We start from the raw sequence: 20,226 nt of genomic DNA, 5'->3' as shown, positions 1-20,226 counted from the left end.
TAAAAATAAGGCACATTTTAGTTGTCGTAGGTATGATAACAATAACGATAGTGTGATTTATTTTATATATTTATTTATACAATAATCATTATAATAAATTATATATATAATATATATTTATATTATGCGTGTGTAGTGATAATATATATTGCATAGAAATAATGTTTGACACGATTTTGGCGAATAGGTTGGCTAAATTATGCCTTGTGACTCACACAATTAATTGCAACTGATACTCACCACACTCTTGCTATCTTTTGATTAAAATCACCATCGAGCCTCTATATTTTAATTTTGGACTTTGCTTTCTTTCAATTGTAGGAAAGAATACGTGCTTTATTAAAAAGTAGCAAATTTTTCTGCATTTGTATGACAGTAAGTATATTGATAGTTCGATACAATAAATTATCGATATAAAATCTGTTGAAAACGCACAATTTGCAAGAAAATATATCTACATAAAGATAATTTGTGAATAGAATTGTCAAGCTTCTTTTGTCAATGTTTCTTTCTTAAATTATATTAACATTACTAGATAAAAAATTTTTATTACAGTAATATACTACACTTAACTTTATCAGTTGAAAATAAAAAAAAATGTTAATACGTAACAAATATGTTGCTACTTCTTAATACACACAGCTGTTAGTTCGCCACAATATCATTATACTCTTTAATAATCTTACCTAGAAGAATATCTGTCTCACATTTAATTATTTAATATAATAATCATAAAGTATATATAATAAGTAAAACTCTTAAACCCGAGGCGATAGTTCTATACATATACACTGATTTTTTTTTTAGTAGGTTGAAATACCTAAACAACAGTTTTACTTTTAACAGACACGCAGTCACACTTAGTGTCATTGAGCTGATCTTATTACATCTAATTGGTTTTCAATCTATTTCATTACAATCATAACATTAACAGAATATATCGGCGAGAAGTGTTTTACTATGATATGGTCTACTTATACAAACACAGGCAGTCGTTAAAAAGAGTTCTATGAACGTGCTGGAAACACTGCTTGTATATATCGTGTAAACGACATAAAAGGAGAAATGTGTATTCATGTACAAAAGAACGATTTATACATTTATATACGTAAACGCCATCGTTTGAGCTATTACTGGGATTAAAATGTAAGTATATTGCTATTCCTAAATTTATAATATATCAAAGAAGAAATTTCGATTGTTTAAGAAAATGTCTCTGATTGCTACAAATACCATTAAACATGATCATTTCTGAAACACTTTCTTTTGGCACTATAAAATATTGTATAATATATGTAAAAAACGTTATTACAAATAATTTAACAAATTCACAAATGATGATAGAAAGTTTCTGACAATTCATTACCATTACTAATGATTCGTAAAATTATTCCTACTATATACTTCGCATATTCGTATGTTATATACATGAGATTCTATCAATGCAACAGTATACATATATCTAACTAAAAGTTATACTCGACAAAATATATGCTTAAAGAATAAATAGTGAAACAATAACAAGTTAAAGATCTTACATGTAGATAAAAATATTCTCTCTTTCTCTTTCTCTTTCTCTCTCTCTCTCTCTCTCTCTTTCTCTCTCTCTCTCTCTCTCTCTCTCTCTACATATATACATATACATATACATATATATATATATATGTATATATTTTATATATTTAAACATAGTTGCATCAAGACCCCACATAGATTTATAAATAGCACTATGTTACATATTACCGCGTGTAAACGAAAGAGAAACCATTATAAAATAGGATTTTTATTGTATCTTATCGAACTACCCGAAAACTGACGGTTATACCGCTTATTTGGCAACAATTATAGTTCACCTAAGTATTTCTCCCTTTATGCCTCGGAGCAAATCTAAATGTTGCACATACGTGTAGTAGTAGTTGAATGACAAGATGCATAAATTTGTAAAGAAAACGAGACAGTACAAAAAAGAAAAAATAAACATAATCACAGCTGAGTTGGCAGGCAGGTGGGCAATTGCAGGCATATTATTGGACAGGCTCGCTCGACATGCGCTTCACTTTTTTTTTTTTTTTTTTATACATGATTTTTGTGTTACTTGGTCGACATTATATTTCAATAGCCTGCTAAGCCCGTTTCATTGACAGATTCATTCTTAAACGTAATCATTAGTTCCAGGACTCGTTAAAGGTTCCTGAGCCTATTGAAATTAAACAAAAAAATTATACAAAATATATACATTTTATATCGAGGTTCAATAAATAAATAAAGAAAAGTATATAAATAATATACACAATTCTTTTTTTAACGAAATGATACATCACACACAGTAATTACCTCTTCTCCAACCGTAGCAGTGGGGAGTGGAAACCTATTCTTTTCAAGACTAAATTGATCTTCTGTGGTTTTCCTATACACAGGATTATCAAAGTTCATACTCGTTACATTACGATGAAGGTAATGCCTATAGCATAACACTGCTACTAATGCGAGGAGTAACAGCCCTAAGGACGCCACGCCTATCACTATCCCAGCGACTAAACCAGGGTCTGTGGATTCAGACGCTAGACCACCTTTGCCATCTCCATCTGTTGAATGCGTTGGATCTAAAACAAATTAATCGGTCAGACAAAAGAAGCAAAGACGTGCGAACTAAATTAAAGATAAAGCTAACTAATTAAAAAGGTACTGTCGCGGCCAGAAGTATGCTCCGCTTGGTAGTTGTAAGCAATTTCTTCTGGCCTTGGATATTACACAACGCCGAAGGACCCACCAAATTTTGATGTATTTGAAGACGCGATGCATCTTTCGAACGAGATAGACTCAACCGAACCCTATTGACTCAACTTTACTAACTGAATTATTTTTTACTTCCAATCCCACTAGTGATTTGCTTCCGACTCTGACTCGACAAACTAGAACCGTCTTCCTGGTCTCACCACCCATCTCCTCTAAGAGTCGTTCTTTTCATCGAGAGTCTTTGAAATTGCTGATTGGTCTGCTTCCTTAAAAACAAGGCCCAATCAGCACTCGCACGAGACTTCGCGACTCTCTCCTAGGATTATCTATCCTTTCTGGAGCGGAGGTAAAGCGATTTCAGGAATTATCGAAGGTGGCCTCTTCGGTGACACGTGAGAAAATTCCTCCGTCTCTCAACAATTGACGCCCAGCGTTCGATGCCAGCGTTTGACGCCACCCGAGACTCTTTGGAATCCTTAATTTATAGCACGACCGTCCACGGCAAGTAATAAAGCAACCTTCTAGGCGTGAAGTGTCCCTTCATACGATCGCCCAAAGACTCTAAACTAAACGTCACAGCTGTGACACGAACAGTGTCAGCAGTGATCGCTAACAAGTACAATCACGACAAGCTTCTTATCATATACAAAGCCACTTTTTCTAGCGATTTAGAAACATGCATCTCGTATAACAATACACACATTGTTATTAATATAAGACTATACACATTATAAAGCATATCCAAATGTTTTTGATCAATTGATTATGGAGCTATAATCGTATGATATAGAACGCGTGCAAATATACTTACGGACAGCCGTGGTGACGTTGAGAGGTTCGAGTCTCTTGAATGGTTTACTAATTTCTTGCGTTGTAGGTGCTACAGTTGTACTTACTGGATATCATCCCATATTCATGCAACATCGACGCAAAATATTATGATAAGTAATAAAATAATAAATGTAAGACATAAGCATGATAATTATAGTATAATTCAAGAGTGAAAAAAAAAATGAATCGATTAAAGCAATTCGATAACGATACGGTAATACAAAAAAAAAATGTAAACATGCTTCGTTAAAATTTTGTATTCGTATTTAAATCGTAAGCGTTATTCCTATCGTAATGTACCATGCATTACCCTAACTTTGATTTCATTCTTTCGACTTCAGTGTCAATGCATGCATATTAAATTAATGCGTGTAATTTACGAACAAATAATTGGCATCATCAGTATCGCTTACCTTTTTCCACGCACATCAAACCGTCAGGTAACAATCTTAGGCCGTCCGGACAAGCGCAACTAAGAAGAGGCGATTTCGAATTAATTCTTGGTGCTGGTAAACACAAATGACTGCAATGGCCATTCACAGCCTGACATTGATTCATTCCGTCTGGTTGTCTGTACGGATGATATACGTGAACGACCATTGGATATTTCAGAGTTCGAAGAGATGTAACAGCTTCGACCGATTGACCAGTAAATTTATTTGCTTTAAATATCGCCTCCTTATCCCAGTCGGTCCAATAAACGTAGTCTTCGAACGTCGTAATACTGAAGGGATGCCTCAATACTTCCGGAGAATAGAGAACCGTTCGTACACCTGAACCATCGTAATTACACGATCCAATTATATTTAACTTTGCATCTACCCAGTATATTTTCTTGCCAATTAAATCCAGAGTCAACCCATTTGGCCACTGTACGTCATTGTCGACTATCACCTGCAAACGATAAGTCAGTTGTTTCAGAAACTTTACTATTATACTGGCGATCTGCTCTGAAAGTATTTAATTAACTTTTGTTTTAAAAGGTCGAAGAAAAAATGAACTTTCTCAGTAGGAGGGAATTTTGAAAACTTTATCTAGTACTACTGCTTAATCTTATTTTATCAATCATTACGATATGTTTAGAAAGAGATTAGGGATTAAAAAAGAATATATATATATATATATATAGAGAGAGAGAGAGAGTTTGAGAAACCTTTGGGAAAAATTCGATATACGCGTATTATTACTGGCGAAAGCAAAGATGCTTATAGTCGTACGATTGCAACACGTTAAATTATAACTGAATACGAAAAGGAAAGCCGTGTTCCTAAAAGAATCCATAGAAGATTATCTTAACCACAGGTTCGTTCTCTCTTCGATCTTATTATGAATCTACCGTTCGATGAGATCCATCCATGCCCGCTTTCTCTATGCGGGCTTCGTCGCTCCAATCGGTCCAAAACATCCATCCCTCCAGTGGATTCAAAGCTATCGCTCTAGGTTCTTGTACTCGATCTCGAATCAACGTCTTCCTCATATTACCCTCGAAATTAGCCAGTTCTATGGTACTCTTCTTAGAATCGGTCCAATAAATATGACTATATATCCAATCAACGGCAAGTCCATCCGATGTTGTTAAACCATCGTCAATTACAACTGTACGCTCGTTGCCTTCGTCTATCGGAGCTCTAAACAATGATAATGATAACGGATATATGAATAATAAAGTATTTTTTATAGGAAAGGAGACGCAAAGATGCGCAGCAGAGTGCACACGATATACGTAGGCCATAGGTGAGAAACACGATAAGTTAGATCTTGCGTCTTTTATTTATACGTAAAGGAAGAATTTAAAAATTCGACACGTTGTCGATCAACGCCATATCGAAAAGATGTTTGCGTTTGATTTTAAAGTTAAATACGTGTTTTTGTCGTTCTTTTGAATTCGATTCATCGTTGCTTACTTATAGATCTTCTTTTCGCTGCTGTCGCTCCAGAAGATCATACCGGTGCGAAAAACGAAATCCAAGGCCGCGGCCATTTTCGTGTCTTTCACTATATGCGTCATCTCCAAACGATCCAGTGCCACTTTTCTTATATCGTGCCTTCTAGTAAAGAGCAGACTGGCGTGACCTTCTGCCGCCTTGCAACGAGTATGGTTCCTGGGATCTTTAAGGTAACCCGGGGCACAGCTGCACTTGAAACTGCTCTTTTCGTTCAAACAGAACTGGGAACAGCTGCCTGGTTCCAAGCATTCGTCTATATCTGGAGCGGGAAACACCATTTTTTACATTGTTTCTCTTTCGTTGCGACAATTATTTTTGTTCCGTTAGAAAGACTTAAAAAGAAAAAGAAAAAAAAGAATAGTACACCATTGTAGTATCGTGAGACCGTGTTCGTCATTTTCTTATAGAGTTTTGTCAGGTATAACGAGAAGAGGGTTGTAACAAGAGGGAAGATGCTCATATTCAGGCGAGTGAGAGGATGCGCGCATGTATGACGAGAAAAAGGAAAAAAAGCAAAGTGCCACAGCTTTTCTTCAGAGAGCTGTCTTATTGTTGCAAGTAAGAATCATCTGTTGTTAGAGTTATCTTTACTTTGCGAGCTTTCTGTCTGTCTGTTCTTTCTGACTGTTCTGAATCGTTATAACCATTCGTGTGCTGTTCCACGTCAACTGTCATTTACCGCAAGCTTTTATAACTAAGCTGCGGATTTTCACGCATTTATAGGACATTTAAAGGTGCAAAAAAACGCAGAATGCAAAAAAAATATGCGGAAATATTATAAGATACCCAAAAGTATAGTATTTAGCGAAGTAAAAGTATGAAGTTGTATCGAGAAGCAAATAAATATAAAAATTGATAACGAATGAATATAAAAAGGTAATATCCTTATGCGTGCGTAATACCTATATTTTATTATTCGTATATTATATCATGAAAATGGAAAATTATTAAAATCATCCACTCTATCAGCATCGTGTTTTCCCAACCAATTAGGCTGGGTTCACAAAGGATATAACCTAACAAACACGAAGATGGTACCCCGCTGGGGGTAGCCACCCACACGATAATCAAACAGCTAAAAAATTTCGCCTAATGTCCAAATTGGACAAATTGTGAATGTAAATTATTAAATTAAAAAGAAAAGAGAAAAAAATTAGGCTGGGACTGTGTCATGGATACCGCGTTAACATGCATTTCAATGGACTTAAAAATGAAAAGTAATTAACAATTAACAGTGGGAAATGGCCAATATCAATAGTTACAATTTCAACATTAACGTCAATAACAAAGAACATGTTTTCGGGAATACTCTTGTCAAGTTACCATCGCAAGTCCTATTGTCAATGAGCCTGTATCCTGCGTTACAATCACACCGGAAACCGATCGGCAGATCGATGCAAATTTGCGAACATCCACCGTTGTTCTTGGAACACTCGTTCACGCCACAAAGTTCTTCGTTCTCGTCCTCCCAACCGATACAATCACGGTTTTTGTTGCACACGCTGGAAAGAGGGATACACGAGCCCTCGCTACATTCGAATTGCGTCGACGGATCACAAACGGTGGTTTTGCCCGTGCAATTTCTCTCGTCGCTGCCATCTACGCATTCTGCTTTACCGTTGCAATACAAGTGGCCTGAAAAATATTTTTATATATACACGTACGTAGAATAAAATCTCGAAGGAGAAGCAGCGAGAAGCGTGTTTTGCGTGATGATAAATTAATGCCGAATAAAACAGAGCAAAAATAAAAAATGGACAAGTACGAGAATAACAACTGCCCTGACCAACTTGCTTTTACCAACAAATTCTTGGTTTCCTCGTTCACGCGAAAGTGCACCCGTCTATGGCATAGTATAGTATACAACGTATAATATATCTTGCGTACATTACGAATAAATATTATTTAATAGAGTACTACAAGCAAATTTAATACGTTAGAAGTAAAATTATGCTTCGTATTAATCTTATGCGCTTTATTTCTCAAAATTAATCATTACAACGTATCTGAAATGCGTACAATGAATAAACTAAATATTTCATACTATACTATAGGCAAAGATGCTTTTATATAAACTCTCTCCTCAAAATTAGGATGACTGGTAATTACATAAATTAATCAGGTCATAACGTATCGATTATCTATATTTTACAGAGTACACGGCATGCGTTATTTACCAAAACTAATTATGAATATACGCTAAATGCACCATTTACGAATACAATAAACGCCTCGGGCCAACTATAGCCGAAGGATTCTCCTTCTTTATGAACTTTCTCCTCCAAATCACGATGTCTGGTATACGTAGTGGCGCATTGTACAACGCGAGAGCTAGTATCTGTCGAATTACAAAAAAGGGAAGCTGGTTAAACGTTCTCGTAATTAAGTTTACCTGATATACAATTACGATGATCTCCGCATTGGAATTGATCCGGCCTGCATGTAACGTTGTGACACCGTTTTGGCAACTCGTCGGCCCCGTTGGGACAGTCTCTTTCACCGTCGCACACCCAGCTTTTGTGTATGCACGTGAAATCGTCGTCACAGTCGAAGTCTTCGTCCTTGTTGCAATGGCTTGGTCGTTCGCCGTTCGAATACTAAAACGATTTCATAAATCTTTTACTTTGCGCCATCCCTTCCTTTACACGGGTCGCTTTGTAATTTTTTGGACTTTAGGCGGCTCTTTGCGTTTTTGCGACATCGATACGTAGAGGATTCAACGGTGGGAATTAACCGAAGCGAATACAGTCTCACGAGTATGTTAATTTCAAAGATCTGAATGATGACGCCAACGCCGAGCAAATGGTCGATACGCGGTTTTACCTTATTTTCGAGGTATTTGATTCTAATATACGAAGTTGTGGAGTTTTAATTAATCGAGTTGCAAAGCAAAATAAGCCCAGTTTCGCTGGTATGCTAATTAGGAAAGCGGCAACGATGAGATGAAACTACCTGCAATTGTTGAGATTTTTAGATACAAGACCGACCAATTTCGCTATATTTCGATATATTTTAGTATATTATAGATAGTGTAGTATAGATAAAAAACGTTACGTTTCCTTAATTTACTCGTTATGCAGTTAAAAGTTAACGGAGTCGAATAAATATTAATCAACCCGTTTTCATAAAAATGCCGCTTCTGGAAGAAATAAAACTATATAGGAAGCGCTAGGAGAGAAAAACGACGCGAATCTTCGAATGAACAAACTTGTCCATTCGAGATATTCACGATAGAATAGCAATCGATAAAGTTTTTTCCTTATACGACTATATATCGATCGCATGAGAATAAAATATCCGATCGACCATGTTTTACCTTACATCCAACTTCGTCGATTTTATCTGGACAATCGAAATCACCGTCGCATCTCCATCGAGACGTTATGCAATAATTCTTGGAACAGGCGAATTCTGACGGACCACAGGTGACCGGTTTGCAATCTTCCTCGTCGCTGCCGTCTCCACAATCGTCGTCGCTGTCGCACACCCACGTTCTCTGGATACATCGCTTGTTTGCGCACGTAAACTCGTCAGATCGACAAGTGTCGTCTGGAGAAAACGCGTTTTATGTACACGCAAGAAATGGAATAAACAAATAAACAAGGTAAAAACGATCTACGACAAAAGCGATACGACAAAAGCGATACGACAAACTTGTTTTCAGCGAACCACTCGTATTTTAACACGAATATGAAATTTAACATGACAACCGAAAGAAACATCGTTAACGTTATTCTCTAACATATATACCGCTATTTATGATATTTAACGTATCTACTATTCTCTTTATAATTTCGAAATATTTCTTCTAACTCGATCTCTTCGGATAAATTATCGAATATTCAATCGAATATCATAACGCTAAAAATGATATTCAACAAAGCTTGAGCTTTTCCGATTTTAAAGGATATCGCTTCGTTTTCGCGAAAGGAAGCCGGTGTTTCGCTGAAGAATCCAATGCAAATAACGTGCTTCTTACGTCTATCGTTAATACGTTCGTTTATAGCGTCGCACAAAAATCTTAGACCATTCACGTTACTAGTTTCAACGCATTTTAGAAAACCCTTTCTGCGTGGCACGAAAAATAACAGACACGAGTGTGTTCAAAAATTATTCGTATCAAGAATCGTAAAGGAAACGATGCTACCGTCACACCGAATATTTTAAAAGCATGATCAATAACAAACTGACTGTCAATTCTCGAGTTTAACGTATAGCAATGATTTGACACGTGGTCTAAGGCTTTTACGTGGTACGTTTAACATTTAAACACGACGCACGACGTCAAAGAAACAAGGAAAAAACAGGGGAAAAGAGAAGAAGTAGCAAACATTACTTAAACACGTGGCAATACATATATGCAACGTATCTATCCAATATCCACGATGCTAAGAACATGGCGCGTGAACATGGATTTTTCGTTCGTACACAAGTTACCTGACAAAAACGAAATTCGAAGCGTAAAAGACCATCTTAAAAATCAAGAACTTTAGTTACTTGAATTAAATCTATGTTTTATTCCACTTTTTTACAGCAAACACGTCCTCCCCGCCGTGTCGCGAACGCTACGACGTTTAAATTATGCAAGAAGCTATTTGCACTTTCGAGAGGATGTAGCGGAAGGAATAAGTTTCTCGGCATAGTCGCGTAATTAAACGGGATAATTAACCGGTCCTTAATCAACGACAGATGCATACCGCTACTACGACGTTACTTAACATTAAGTGCACGACATAACAGCTAGAAACTACTAGCTTGTTCGTGTATGAGCTTAGAAATCAGGGGCTGAATCGTTCGTTACTCTCGTAGACGAGTTTTATCCGTCTGGATGAAATGGCACGAACGCTACGAACGAAAAATCAAACGTTCCGTGACCAATGTGCTCGCGTAATGTCAATTCTCGCTGAAATAAAGGACGTTTAATTGTCTACAATGACACTCGTGCATACGATCAAACGAAACTTCGTTTCCAACCCTTTGCAGTTGTTACGTGGAATTTCTTCTTCTTGATATCTTGATTATTGATTTATCGCGAAGCTTTTTCCTAGTTAAGTGGCAAGCTAACTATCGTAAATCACATTGGAGGGAAAAACGGTATTAACTTGCAGATATTTATTCCAACGAATAACGACTATGTAGTTTGCCGAGACTTATGCATATTTATAATTTTATAAAAACAAGCAGAAAGTTGCTTCGCATAATCGTTATAGTGAGTATTCTATTTTCGATTATATTTCTGCGTACTGTCGAACTCTGTGAATTATCGTATCTTTAAACGTTCTACGAATATGCGACGATCCGCTGTTTATTCCAGGAATTCGAAGTCTTTTATTTGAACATTTTGATAGAATTAACGAACGTGTCGATATTATACGGGACAGGCAAGAGTATACGGAAATAACGCGATCAAAATTTAAACGCTTGTGACACGTTGAAATTGAAAAATCCAAATTAAGCGTATAGAACATTTACGTAGGACGTCCTAGATTTTTCCCACCAAATAGTAGTATCGGTATATTCTATGACTAAGCAAGAAAAAAAAAAAAAGAAAAACAACAAATAAACAGAACAAAAAAGCATAGAAGCTAGTAAACGCTGAATTAAAATGTTAGGGCAAAAATATAAAACAACAACGGATTGGTTATTCGACCGACAAAACGTAGAAATGTTATATCGTTTTTCATCTTTATCAATGTACACATACTATGCTCTATCGTGTATTCGATAAGTAACCGTTTAAACGAAAAAATCAGGATCGGTTAATGGAAAGGTGTCGTTTTCCAACGAGATAACGTTACTTTGTGCATCGATGAAGAACAAGCGAAAGATATTGGATCTTAACTAGAATGTTCACCCCCATCCTGCTTATCAAATTAGCACGGATGGGCAACTCCGTGTGTCATTGGCAAATAGTCGCTAATGACCATGGTAGGCGATGCGACTATAATGAAATTATAATTAAAAAAAAAAAAGATAAAATAGCTATGTTATTCGTCCTCGACTATCATCTACTCTCCAAAAATTTCATCAAGGAATCAAATACGTAGAGGCGTGAAAAAGCTATTCGAAAGAATTGATTGCTGAAAAAGGTAAAACGTTCTTCGACAAGGCAATTACAGAGTTACTCGATAAATGGCAGGAAAGCGCTGAAAGAAACGATGCAATCATTCGATAAAATGCTAATTTTGTAAAACTACGTGCAATTTTCTCAAATTCTGCTGCTTTTCCAACGTAACAGAATTAGCAATTGTCGCGCCGTTTCGATTTCCACGCGTGTCGCCACGACACGATAAATCCAATCTATCCGATTAAGAATCCATCTTATCGATCTAATCCATTATTTGCATTCTTTCGATTACATTCCGATTAACGTCGTTTAAGGCGTGTACGAAAAACCAATCCAACGCCGTTTCGTATTTTCGCATACTTTTAATCGATTAACGGATTAAGAAATTCATATGTTCGGTAAATACGTGTGACGTACGATATGCTTTATAACAGTTCGTTTAGAGTACAAACCATTTTAGGACACGCGTATATTCGCAAATCGTAACTTTCTCGTTTTACCGCAAGTACCGCATTTCGAATATTCTGCACACACATTTTTGCATATCGTACGAGCCTTGCGTATTTCTGCAGCTTCAACTTTCGCATAAATGCATAAAAATCCGCAGTATTACTACCAATCGCGTATCGTACGATTCTTCTACCTTTTGCAATAGCATGGAAGCATCGAAATATTTAATATCGCGTTACTATCGCGTCGCTCTGCATTCCTTCGTATTTTGCGAACGATTCTTCATGCGGTAACGATCATACGTATATAACGAAGTTACTTCCAACGGCAAAGGGTCGAATGATAATTCAGAAAGCCACCGAAGAAGCGAAAGAAAAAACACAACAAAGAGAAATAACTACGGATACAGTAGCGTGAACATGATAACGAGACGCGAATCATCGTGACGAATAAAATCGATCGGGCCGCTGCGGCGAAAAACTCGGGACACTCGTGTATATATGTATATGTACCTATCCGAAAAGTATAGTTCGTGCAACCTGGCCAAGAAGAGTCGGTCGTCTAAAGCTTTGCCAAGGGAAACCAAGCGTTTTTCGGAAGGGAAAAGAGTTTCGCAGACAAATTTGCTCGGGCATGACTCGAGGTTACTCCAAGCCGAAGGAAGTTGTATATTTACATGGGAAACACGCTTCCACGATGATATCTCAAGTTAGTTTTTTAAAATTGGACAAATCTCTGCATACGACGTATCTCGAACGATAAAAGAGAAAAAGGTTTGGAAAAGGTTTACAATGAGAAAGAATCGAACGAAAAAAATACTTTTTTTTTAAGAGATTTTTTTTTTAGAATGGAATAGAATAGAATAGCGTTTGGTTACCTAAGGATATATCTTTTCTTATATTTACATCTTATTATCGACTAGTTAACAGGGTCGTTTTTTTTTAAGTTAGAACTGTACTCACGGAATGAAGATTTAACGAAATCGAAATTTCTCAAATTTCCTGGTATAGAAGCCACTTTTACTATCAATTTTTACAAACGTCACAGCATTCTTTAGATACACGTTTACGATCTTTTACCGTTTAACCGCTTCTCTGGCAACTCGATGATATAGAGGTAAATAAATATAAAATACGAGAATAAAAGGGAAAAGCTGCAATCATAGAAATGTTGCTGGTAGAATCGAAGAGGAAAAAGCATTATGTGTAATCCGGCAATCGTGCGGTCGCGCGAGGGAGACTAATTAGTAGAGAATGAAAACGATCCTCGTAATCGTAACAATTACATTTAGAACGTAATAAAAAAGTAGCAAGGTTGTGGAAGTTGCGTACGTGCGACAATTATTAATTAGAGGGAAGCATGCAACATGCTACTATTACGAAGCACGCGGTGTTCTGTATTAATCCTTAAAATACAGTAGCTAGGTAGCCGCCAGCTTTCGGTTGTTTCGTTCCTCTTCTACTACATGGACACCGGCGACTCTAACTTTTAATATCCACCCTAATAAACGCGTCGTACGAACAACACCTAACACGATATTAACAGTCCATCACGGTCCCCTAGCTCGATAATTTTATTTCTCGGTGGGTGGAGAGTTGGAAGTAGAAATTTTGAAAGATTATCTTTAGATATATATTAAAAAAAAAAAAAAAAAAAAAATGAAGAAAAAAATGGAAAGAGTCAACTTTGAGTTTTAAAGGCAAAGTTTCAATTTTATTGCCTTAGAAAATAAATAATAAAATACGAAGCGCCAACTCTAAATTTTGAAGGCGAAGCTTCAAATATATCGCGATCAGCACAAAATAAAAATTAGAAAAGAATTTTTAATGGTATAAAAGACGCGAAAGGAGATAGAGAAAGTCGACTTGGAGTTTCGAAAATGAAGTATCGAATTTGTCGTAATCAGAGCGAAGTTGAGTCGCGCTTTTTAGAAACGAAGTAAAAAATCGGAGCGGAACATCTGCTCTTTAAACTTTTGCGGGAGAAAGAAAAAGGGGCATTTGGATTTTTACGAAATTTGCACGATACGATAGATCGAACATGGTTGCGAAACAAGACAGGTAAATACCTGGCTAAATAGCGGAAAGTATCAGCGACAACATGCTGGCGACCAAGTAAGTAAACTAATCGCTCGACGCTTTTACTTTCGCTATAAATCTAACCCGATATTTTATTTTGACGAATCCAAAGCGACCATATCTAAGGAAAAGAATTTATTAATCACGATAAGTGTACGACACACGTTCAAACAGTTCAATAGCGCTCTTTCATTTTCTCAAACACGAAAAAGCATAAAAACAAACAAATAGCAAAAGCCAAAAGAGAAACGACAGAGATTTTCTAAATACCCAAAAGCTTTTTGGAAAATATAAATGGAAGGGAAAAGAACAAAAAAAAAAAAAGAAGAAGGAAAAGCATGCTCGTCACAGACCTTTTTATATTTTAACCCTCGACTGACAGGGCGAAGTACGTGTTACATAACCATCGGAGCGGACCAATTTGACCTCGATTAAACAAGTTGGCCAAGTGTGCGTTTCAACTAAAATATGTAACCGTACTTATGTTAACGGCCGTTTAACTTGTTAAGAAAACTTTGAACCGTAATAAACGATTAATTTAACTTTCTCGTGCTTTATCCGCGAGCCGAACGATCAGAACGAATGTGTTCGAGCCCAAAGTGGAAAATTAACATGGACGTTTCAGAGACAGAACGTGTTACAGTGGTAAAATCAATAACAGGGCTGTTTTAACTTGGTCGTATCGGTCGAGGGTTAAAGGGTTTAACGCGTTAATCGCCAATATCCTGCTTGATTTAAGATTATCCTTCGTACAACGGGAATCTACGGGATATTGTAGTATATACCATAGAATTGTGTCTCTTTGATCGTGTATACACCATTTAACAGCGTAGAGCTTACGTTCGAGCGTTGTGCGGTTTCGCGTCGCTTGCACGAGCTACCGCGAGATTACTGCTACGGCATAATTCATAGCACGACAGAACGGAAGAAGAGCGTTCGGAAAGGCATAAATGAAAAATAGCAGATCCGATAGTTTCTTTTTCTCGGCCGAGCTTTCTCTTTTGTACGGAACTCGATGTAATCGGGAAACGTACAACAAATATTTTATCCCGGTCTAGAAACGTGCCCGTGTGGTAGACCTTTCGAAAGTTCACGCGTTTCATCGAAAAACTGACAAATACGAATTTCCTACTGATTTATGCAAAGCCGACCCGGTTCGACTCGGCCCCGCTGGAAAACATTTAATAATTCATTGTTTAGCCAGGCGAATACAGCATTAGCGCATTGAAAATGCATGAAGTTAGAAACACGTATAGATCGCAGTGAACGGATCGGGACAACAATTGCGTTCTAGTACCGAATCTTATAAACACGACGAACTGAATTCCGATCGAAGCGTTCACCGATGATCGTCCTCGAACAGAGAAAACTTAGACGGGATTTTAGATTAAATCTTACGGGTTGACCGCGGATTTTTATGCATTTATTTACCATTTTAAAACGCAAATACGAAAGATTATATGATACATATGTAGTGGATAAGACAATTTCTTACCGAGACTGTACTTTTGAAATTATATTTTCCAAGATATGAATTTGCATAAAAATCAACGGTCTATTCTATTACGAATTACGCCGTATTTGCTAGCAAATTTATACGCGAGTATGTTGTGTCAATAATGCAGGAAAGCTCGAAGAACAAACATATTCTCGCTACGAACGATTTTACAATTGTAAGTCAAAATGTTAATTCTTTGCACTGCTGGGCCACGATTACGATAAATTAAACATCGTTAAAGCTAAACTCTGGACTTTTGGAGATTTTGGTTTTCGAAAGTTCGATCGGTCTTTCTGTAACACATTTTTGCGACGTAAACATAATATTTTCTATTAATTTTCTTATCGTTTTACTTACATTTTTTCTAATTAATGCGTCTGCGCTAACACGCCGAGGGAAGCGGAATTTTAGGTATTTTACAGTTTTTAAAACTACCGAGTCTATCTAGCAAGGAACGACAGAGAATATCAAAGAGGACGTTCTTTGTCCAGTAAACACAGATACATCCAACTTTACGTTATCCTTTCGTAACGGATTTGGAGTAACCATCGCTGAAATTTAAAGATTACGATAATGCGAAGCAGCACGGTAATTCGTATTATGACGTATGTACTTTCTAATCCAAAATTTCACTGCAAAGTGAGAAAAATCGATATACACACATTCTTTATTAGGGAAATAAACGTATTTCGTTAAAGTGTCAAAGTAATAACATAACGTTATGTAAAGTTAAAATTATGTAATAATAACACGACATTATGTAAACAAAGTAAAAGTAACTACTTAACATTGTTTGGAGGTTAATTGATTTACATATTTGATCGTTGATTATCGAAGTTAGTTAAACGTAGTTTGCACCGGTATTGAAATAAAACGAATGCAAGTTCACGTATTAGTGTAGTTGCGGTGAATAAAATACGGAAACAGAATTGATTTCAAAGAGTGACATGACGACTAAACGAATTTGTCTTTTCATGACCGACGATATTTTGATACCATCGAAATAAAACGTTCCCTATTCTTCGCAAATATTCCTACCTTACCGGGCGATAAAGCGCAATTCGATATGCGTTCGATGAACAAAAAATGTCCCACTCATCCTCGCTTCCCTGTTTGATTAATTCTCGCGTACTTCATATTGCGTATATACGCGATACTACACAACTACTTTAACAAGTTACTTTAACCGATTGAACGATATTTATTTTCGGTAAAACTGCTCTTGAATTGAAACAAGAAAAAAAAAGAAAAAGGTATAACAACTGATAACACAGTAAGGAATAATAACAGAATGTATCAAAGATTGAAACCAGAATTCAGTCTTGTAAGAATTAACACGCTGACTCTTCCTTGTACGTGACGTACGTGTTGATTAATAGACTAGATAAATCGGTAATATAATAAGTAGCTTGTATCAACGGAATTCGGAACGAAGTTATTCGATTAAAATGCTGTAACGAATACCAAAATTTTGATTCCCGTACCGTAGCCACAGAAGATATCCACATATATCCTGATCCTGTAATGGAACGTTTCGTCGTTAGATTCTATATTTCATGAAAATACTACCGAATGATAGGAAATTTAATATATTGGAATCTATCAGGTAACGCGTAAATGCTACAACAGATACAACGATGTGCAAGTACCTTTTGTAGCCACTATGGCATTCGTGACGAGTGAAATGCCGACCACGGCCGATCTATACGTAGCGAAGTACGGTGTTAATTCGATCTTTTAAACTTTCGTTTTCTTGCTTATTTTTTAAGCTTGTCTGCGAAAGGAATTATTAAACGGACGTAAAGTAAGATGGTAAGTAAAAAGACCTGAAATCAATGCACGCTATTGGCGATCAACGTGCGCGGATGTGAGAGAAAGCAAATGTTACGTGAAGAAGCGTAAGCGTAAAATAGAGTGCCCGTGCAGAATCTTACTGCACTCAGCCTCGTCCGAACCGTCCGAACAGTCTGGATGGCCGTCGCACATCCACGCGAGTGCCACGCACTCGCCGTTCCCCGAGTGACACGTGAACTGATCCGCCGTACAATTCTTCATCCCTACAAGATGACGATCGATTGGACCGTGATTTTCATTCGTGACAAGGTGCCAGCCACACGGCAGCGCACTCACGGCCAGAGATCCCGTTTCGCTCTCGCGCGAGTGCACAATGCCATTCGACAAGCTCTATTTTCGTCGAGTGCGAGGAGAGCCGTCTTGAGAAACCGCGAATCGCATCCCCAGGGTCAACTGCATTTCGCGAAAAATTTACTCACCGTCGTTTTGTTCAACGTTTAAGGAACGTCGTCTGCGAGAAATTTCTTTCCTTTTTTATTTACTTTCGTTTCTTCTATCCTTTCATATTGCGCAAAGTTTCTCAATTTAAACCGGTCTTAATTTAATTAACCACGTTGAAACACCATTATACCGGTGGAAATTTGTCGTTGAATTATTCTTTACAGTTTCTACGCTTCGTTCTTATTATTCGTCTTGTTTCACTCACTTCCACCGACTCGCTTATAATCAAGAATTTGTTCAATACCAAACGCGTTAACGGATTTAAGCTCGGGTCTTGTTGCGAGATGATGTCAGTGGCCGGAGCTTCGATGGTCGACCGTCTATTTTCAACCTAACGTTGTTTTAGTTTCACAGCATTTTCGGGCGAAGAGCGAGAATTTAATGGCACGCGAGAAATTATATCGTTTGAACGTTAGGTTGTAACGGAAGGATATACGTAGCCGATAAGCGTTACAACACTTTTACATTCGTCGAGGGATTCTAACGAATTTCCTTTCGTTTCGTATCTTACGTCGTAAGCCACGATGCGAATATAAATAACAACGGATTAGCAATAAAATAGAAAACTAGGAAGAAAAACTCGTTTCACCACGAATCTGTACTCGATAAAAGTATCATATCGAAGGTACGTAAACGAGAAACTTTAACTGGTTTGAAAATACAAGAAACCGTCTTTCGATATAAGACAAATTTCAGATATTTCTATTGATATGCGAGTTCGCGAGTTTCTAAACGTTCAGAGAACGAAGATAAGGATGTTTGAAGGATCGTTGGTCTACAGTTTCGGCTGATGTTTTCCTTATGCAACTACTTGCGCGCGTACAAGCTTCAAAATTATTGCTGAAAGATACGCGTGGCTAACGCGTAATCCAGTAAAGCTTATTAATGGATGATCTAAGACGCGGTTCTGAGAAAGTTACAGCCAAAGTGCACCGACTTATTTCAATAAGCTTAGCTCTCAGCTTTGTACCTGTTTAGCATTAACAAAGTGAATACACGCGCGGTGTGGAATTAGCAGTACGATACCTGGCTGTAAATTTTAACCAACGAGAAAAAAAAGACTACTTTAGACGCGGTATGGAGGAGATATGCGAAACACGAAAGATACGTAACGCACGAAAATATTAAAATAAACGAAAAATATATAACACGAATGGGTTTACGGATAAACCATTTGCTTTTAGCACGTGCCAATCGATTTATTTAAACAATCGTTGAAAGGGCAAAAAGGACAGTATCAGTTTATATAATAGGTAGAGGAATTAATATAACGAATAAACAACGGTTACTGGAAAATGAATAATCGTTGGACAACGATACATCGAAACGAGCAGCAAAACCTTCGAATAATCGCTGCGCGAGAAAACGATATTCGGTGAAGAACAAAAGATGTTTAAATTTCAAATATTTAGCTTTTCCTCCTTTGGTTTAAACGAACTTTACGATTAAATACGATTTGTTTGTGCTTATGTATTATTACGTTTATGCATTTACGAGAAGTTTCGATAGATAGAACGCGTGTAATATACGAAAATATACAAAGCGATAAAAAGACAAAACTAATAATTATTCCTGACCAAAATTATTTAGACCAAGTTACCGTTCTTATACCGTTCAACTTTAATTATAGCTGATCGTAACGATGCCGGTATTCTAAATACGAATCGGCTTATCCAAAGACTCGTCGTTGCAAAGGAAATCCTTCCGCCGCAAACCAACCGACTATTGAGAAACTTAACGGGGATGGAATCGAAGCAACATCGAAATTTTGCCGTTTTATCGAGCTTATCGTTGGTCATCTCGTCAGGACACGCGGCAGAATTTAAAGAGAAAAAAAGGAAAGAATGAAAATTTGGCAAAACGTTCGCGGAATTTCAACCTCTATATATTTACTTTGCCTTGGCAATTTATCTCTTTCCGGTGGTCGAGTCGCGGTTTCGCTTTGATGGGAAACGAATTCAACGGTCGAGGGATGCAATTTGCGATTCCAAGACCCTACTACTCCAAGACCCTTTCGCTCTTTTATTCCACCGTGGATAATCCCCGTCTGTCGCTTATGTTCCGTAGTTTTCCCTTAATTTTTTTTCCTTTTCTCTTTTATTGCTTTCTCTTTTTCATTTCGCTTCTCCTTGGCTCCTTCCTGGCTCGTCCCAGCGATCAACCTACGACTTATTGACAACTTACTGCGGCAATTTTTCTCGTCCAACCCATCGGTGCAGTCGTGCTGAAGATCACACAGCCAGGTTTTCGGTATGCACCTCCCAGGGCTGCACTCGAACTCCGTTTCGCTGCACTGTTTCGACCCTTTCGATCGCAATCGTTTTA

At 37.2% G+C, this 20,226-nt stretch overlaps 1 protein-coding gene across 7 annotated transcripts in view; it reads right to left on the bottom strand.

Annotated features, from left to right (window-relative positions):
• Nucleotides 1-51: 51 nt before the first annotated feature.
• The window catches only part of LOC122567432 (low-density lipoprotein receptor-like), a 65,418-nt gene continuing 45,243 nt past the window's right edge, over nucleotides 52-20,226 (bottom strand). Inside the window, exons 4-14 of one of the 7 annotated variants that reach the window (XM_043725923.1) lie at nucleotides 20,086-20,205; nucleotides 17,541-17,663; nucleotides 8,830-9,062; nucleotides 7,906-8,110; nucleotides 6,837-7,148; nucleotides 5,472-5,772; nucleotides 4,904-5,195; nucleotides 3,981-4,461; nucleotides 3,548-3,631; nucleotides 2,335-2,603; nucleotides 52-2,197 (exon numbers count right to left, since the gene is read on the bottom strand). In XM_043725923.1, coding sequence (XP_043581858.1) covers nucleotides 2,153-2,197; nucleotides 2,335-2,603; nucleotides 3,548-3,631; nucleotides 3,981-4,461; nucleotides 4,904-5,195; nucleotides 5,472-5,772; nucleotides 6,837-7,148; nucleotides 7,906-8,110; nucleotides 8,830-9,062; nucleotides 17,541-17,663; nucleotides 20,086-20,205 — 2,465 coding nt within the window. In that variant the 3' untranslated portion in view covers nucleotides 52-2,152. Of the gene's footprint in view, nucleotides 2,198-2,334; nucleotides 2,604-3,547; nucleotides 3,632-3,980; nucleotides 4,462-4,903; nucleotides 5,196-5,471; nucleotides 5,773-6,836; nucleotides 7,149-7,905; nucleotides 8,111-8,829; nucleotides 9,063-17,540; nucleotides 17,664-17,736; nucleotides 20,066-20,085; nucleotides 20,206-20,226 lie in introns of those variants that run through there. The other 6 variants (XM_043725928.1, XM_043725924.1, XM_043725925.1 and 3 more) reach the window with 6 other exon arrangements.

The sequence above is a fragment of the Bombus pyrosoma genome, linkage group LG5 (genome assembly GCF_014825855.1).
Source record: "Bombus pyrosoma isolate SC7728 linkage group LG5, ASM1482585v1, whole genome shotgun sequence".
Classification (NCBI taxonomy): Eukaryota; Metazoa; Arthropoda; class Insecta; order Hymenoptera; family Apidae; genus Bombus; species Bombus pyrosoma.
Note: the sequence above shows the minus strand (reverse complement) of the source record. Positions and strands in the feature narration are given on the sequence as shown.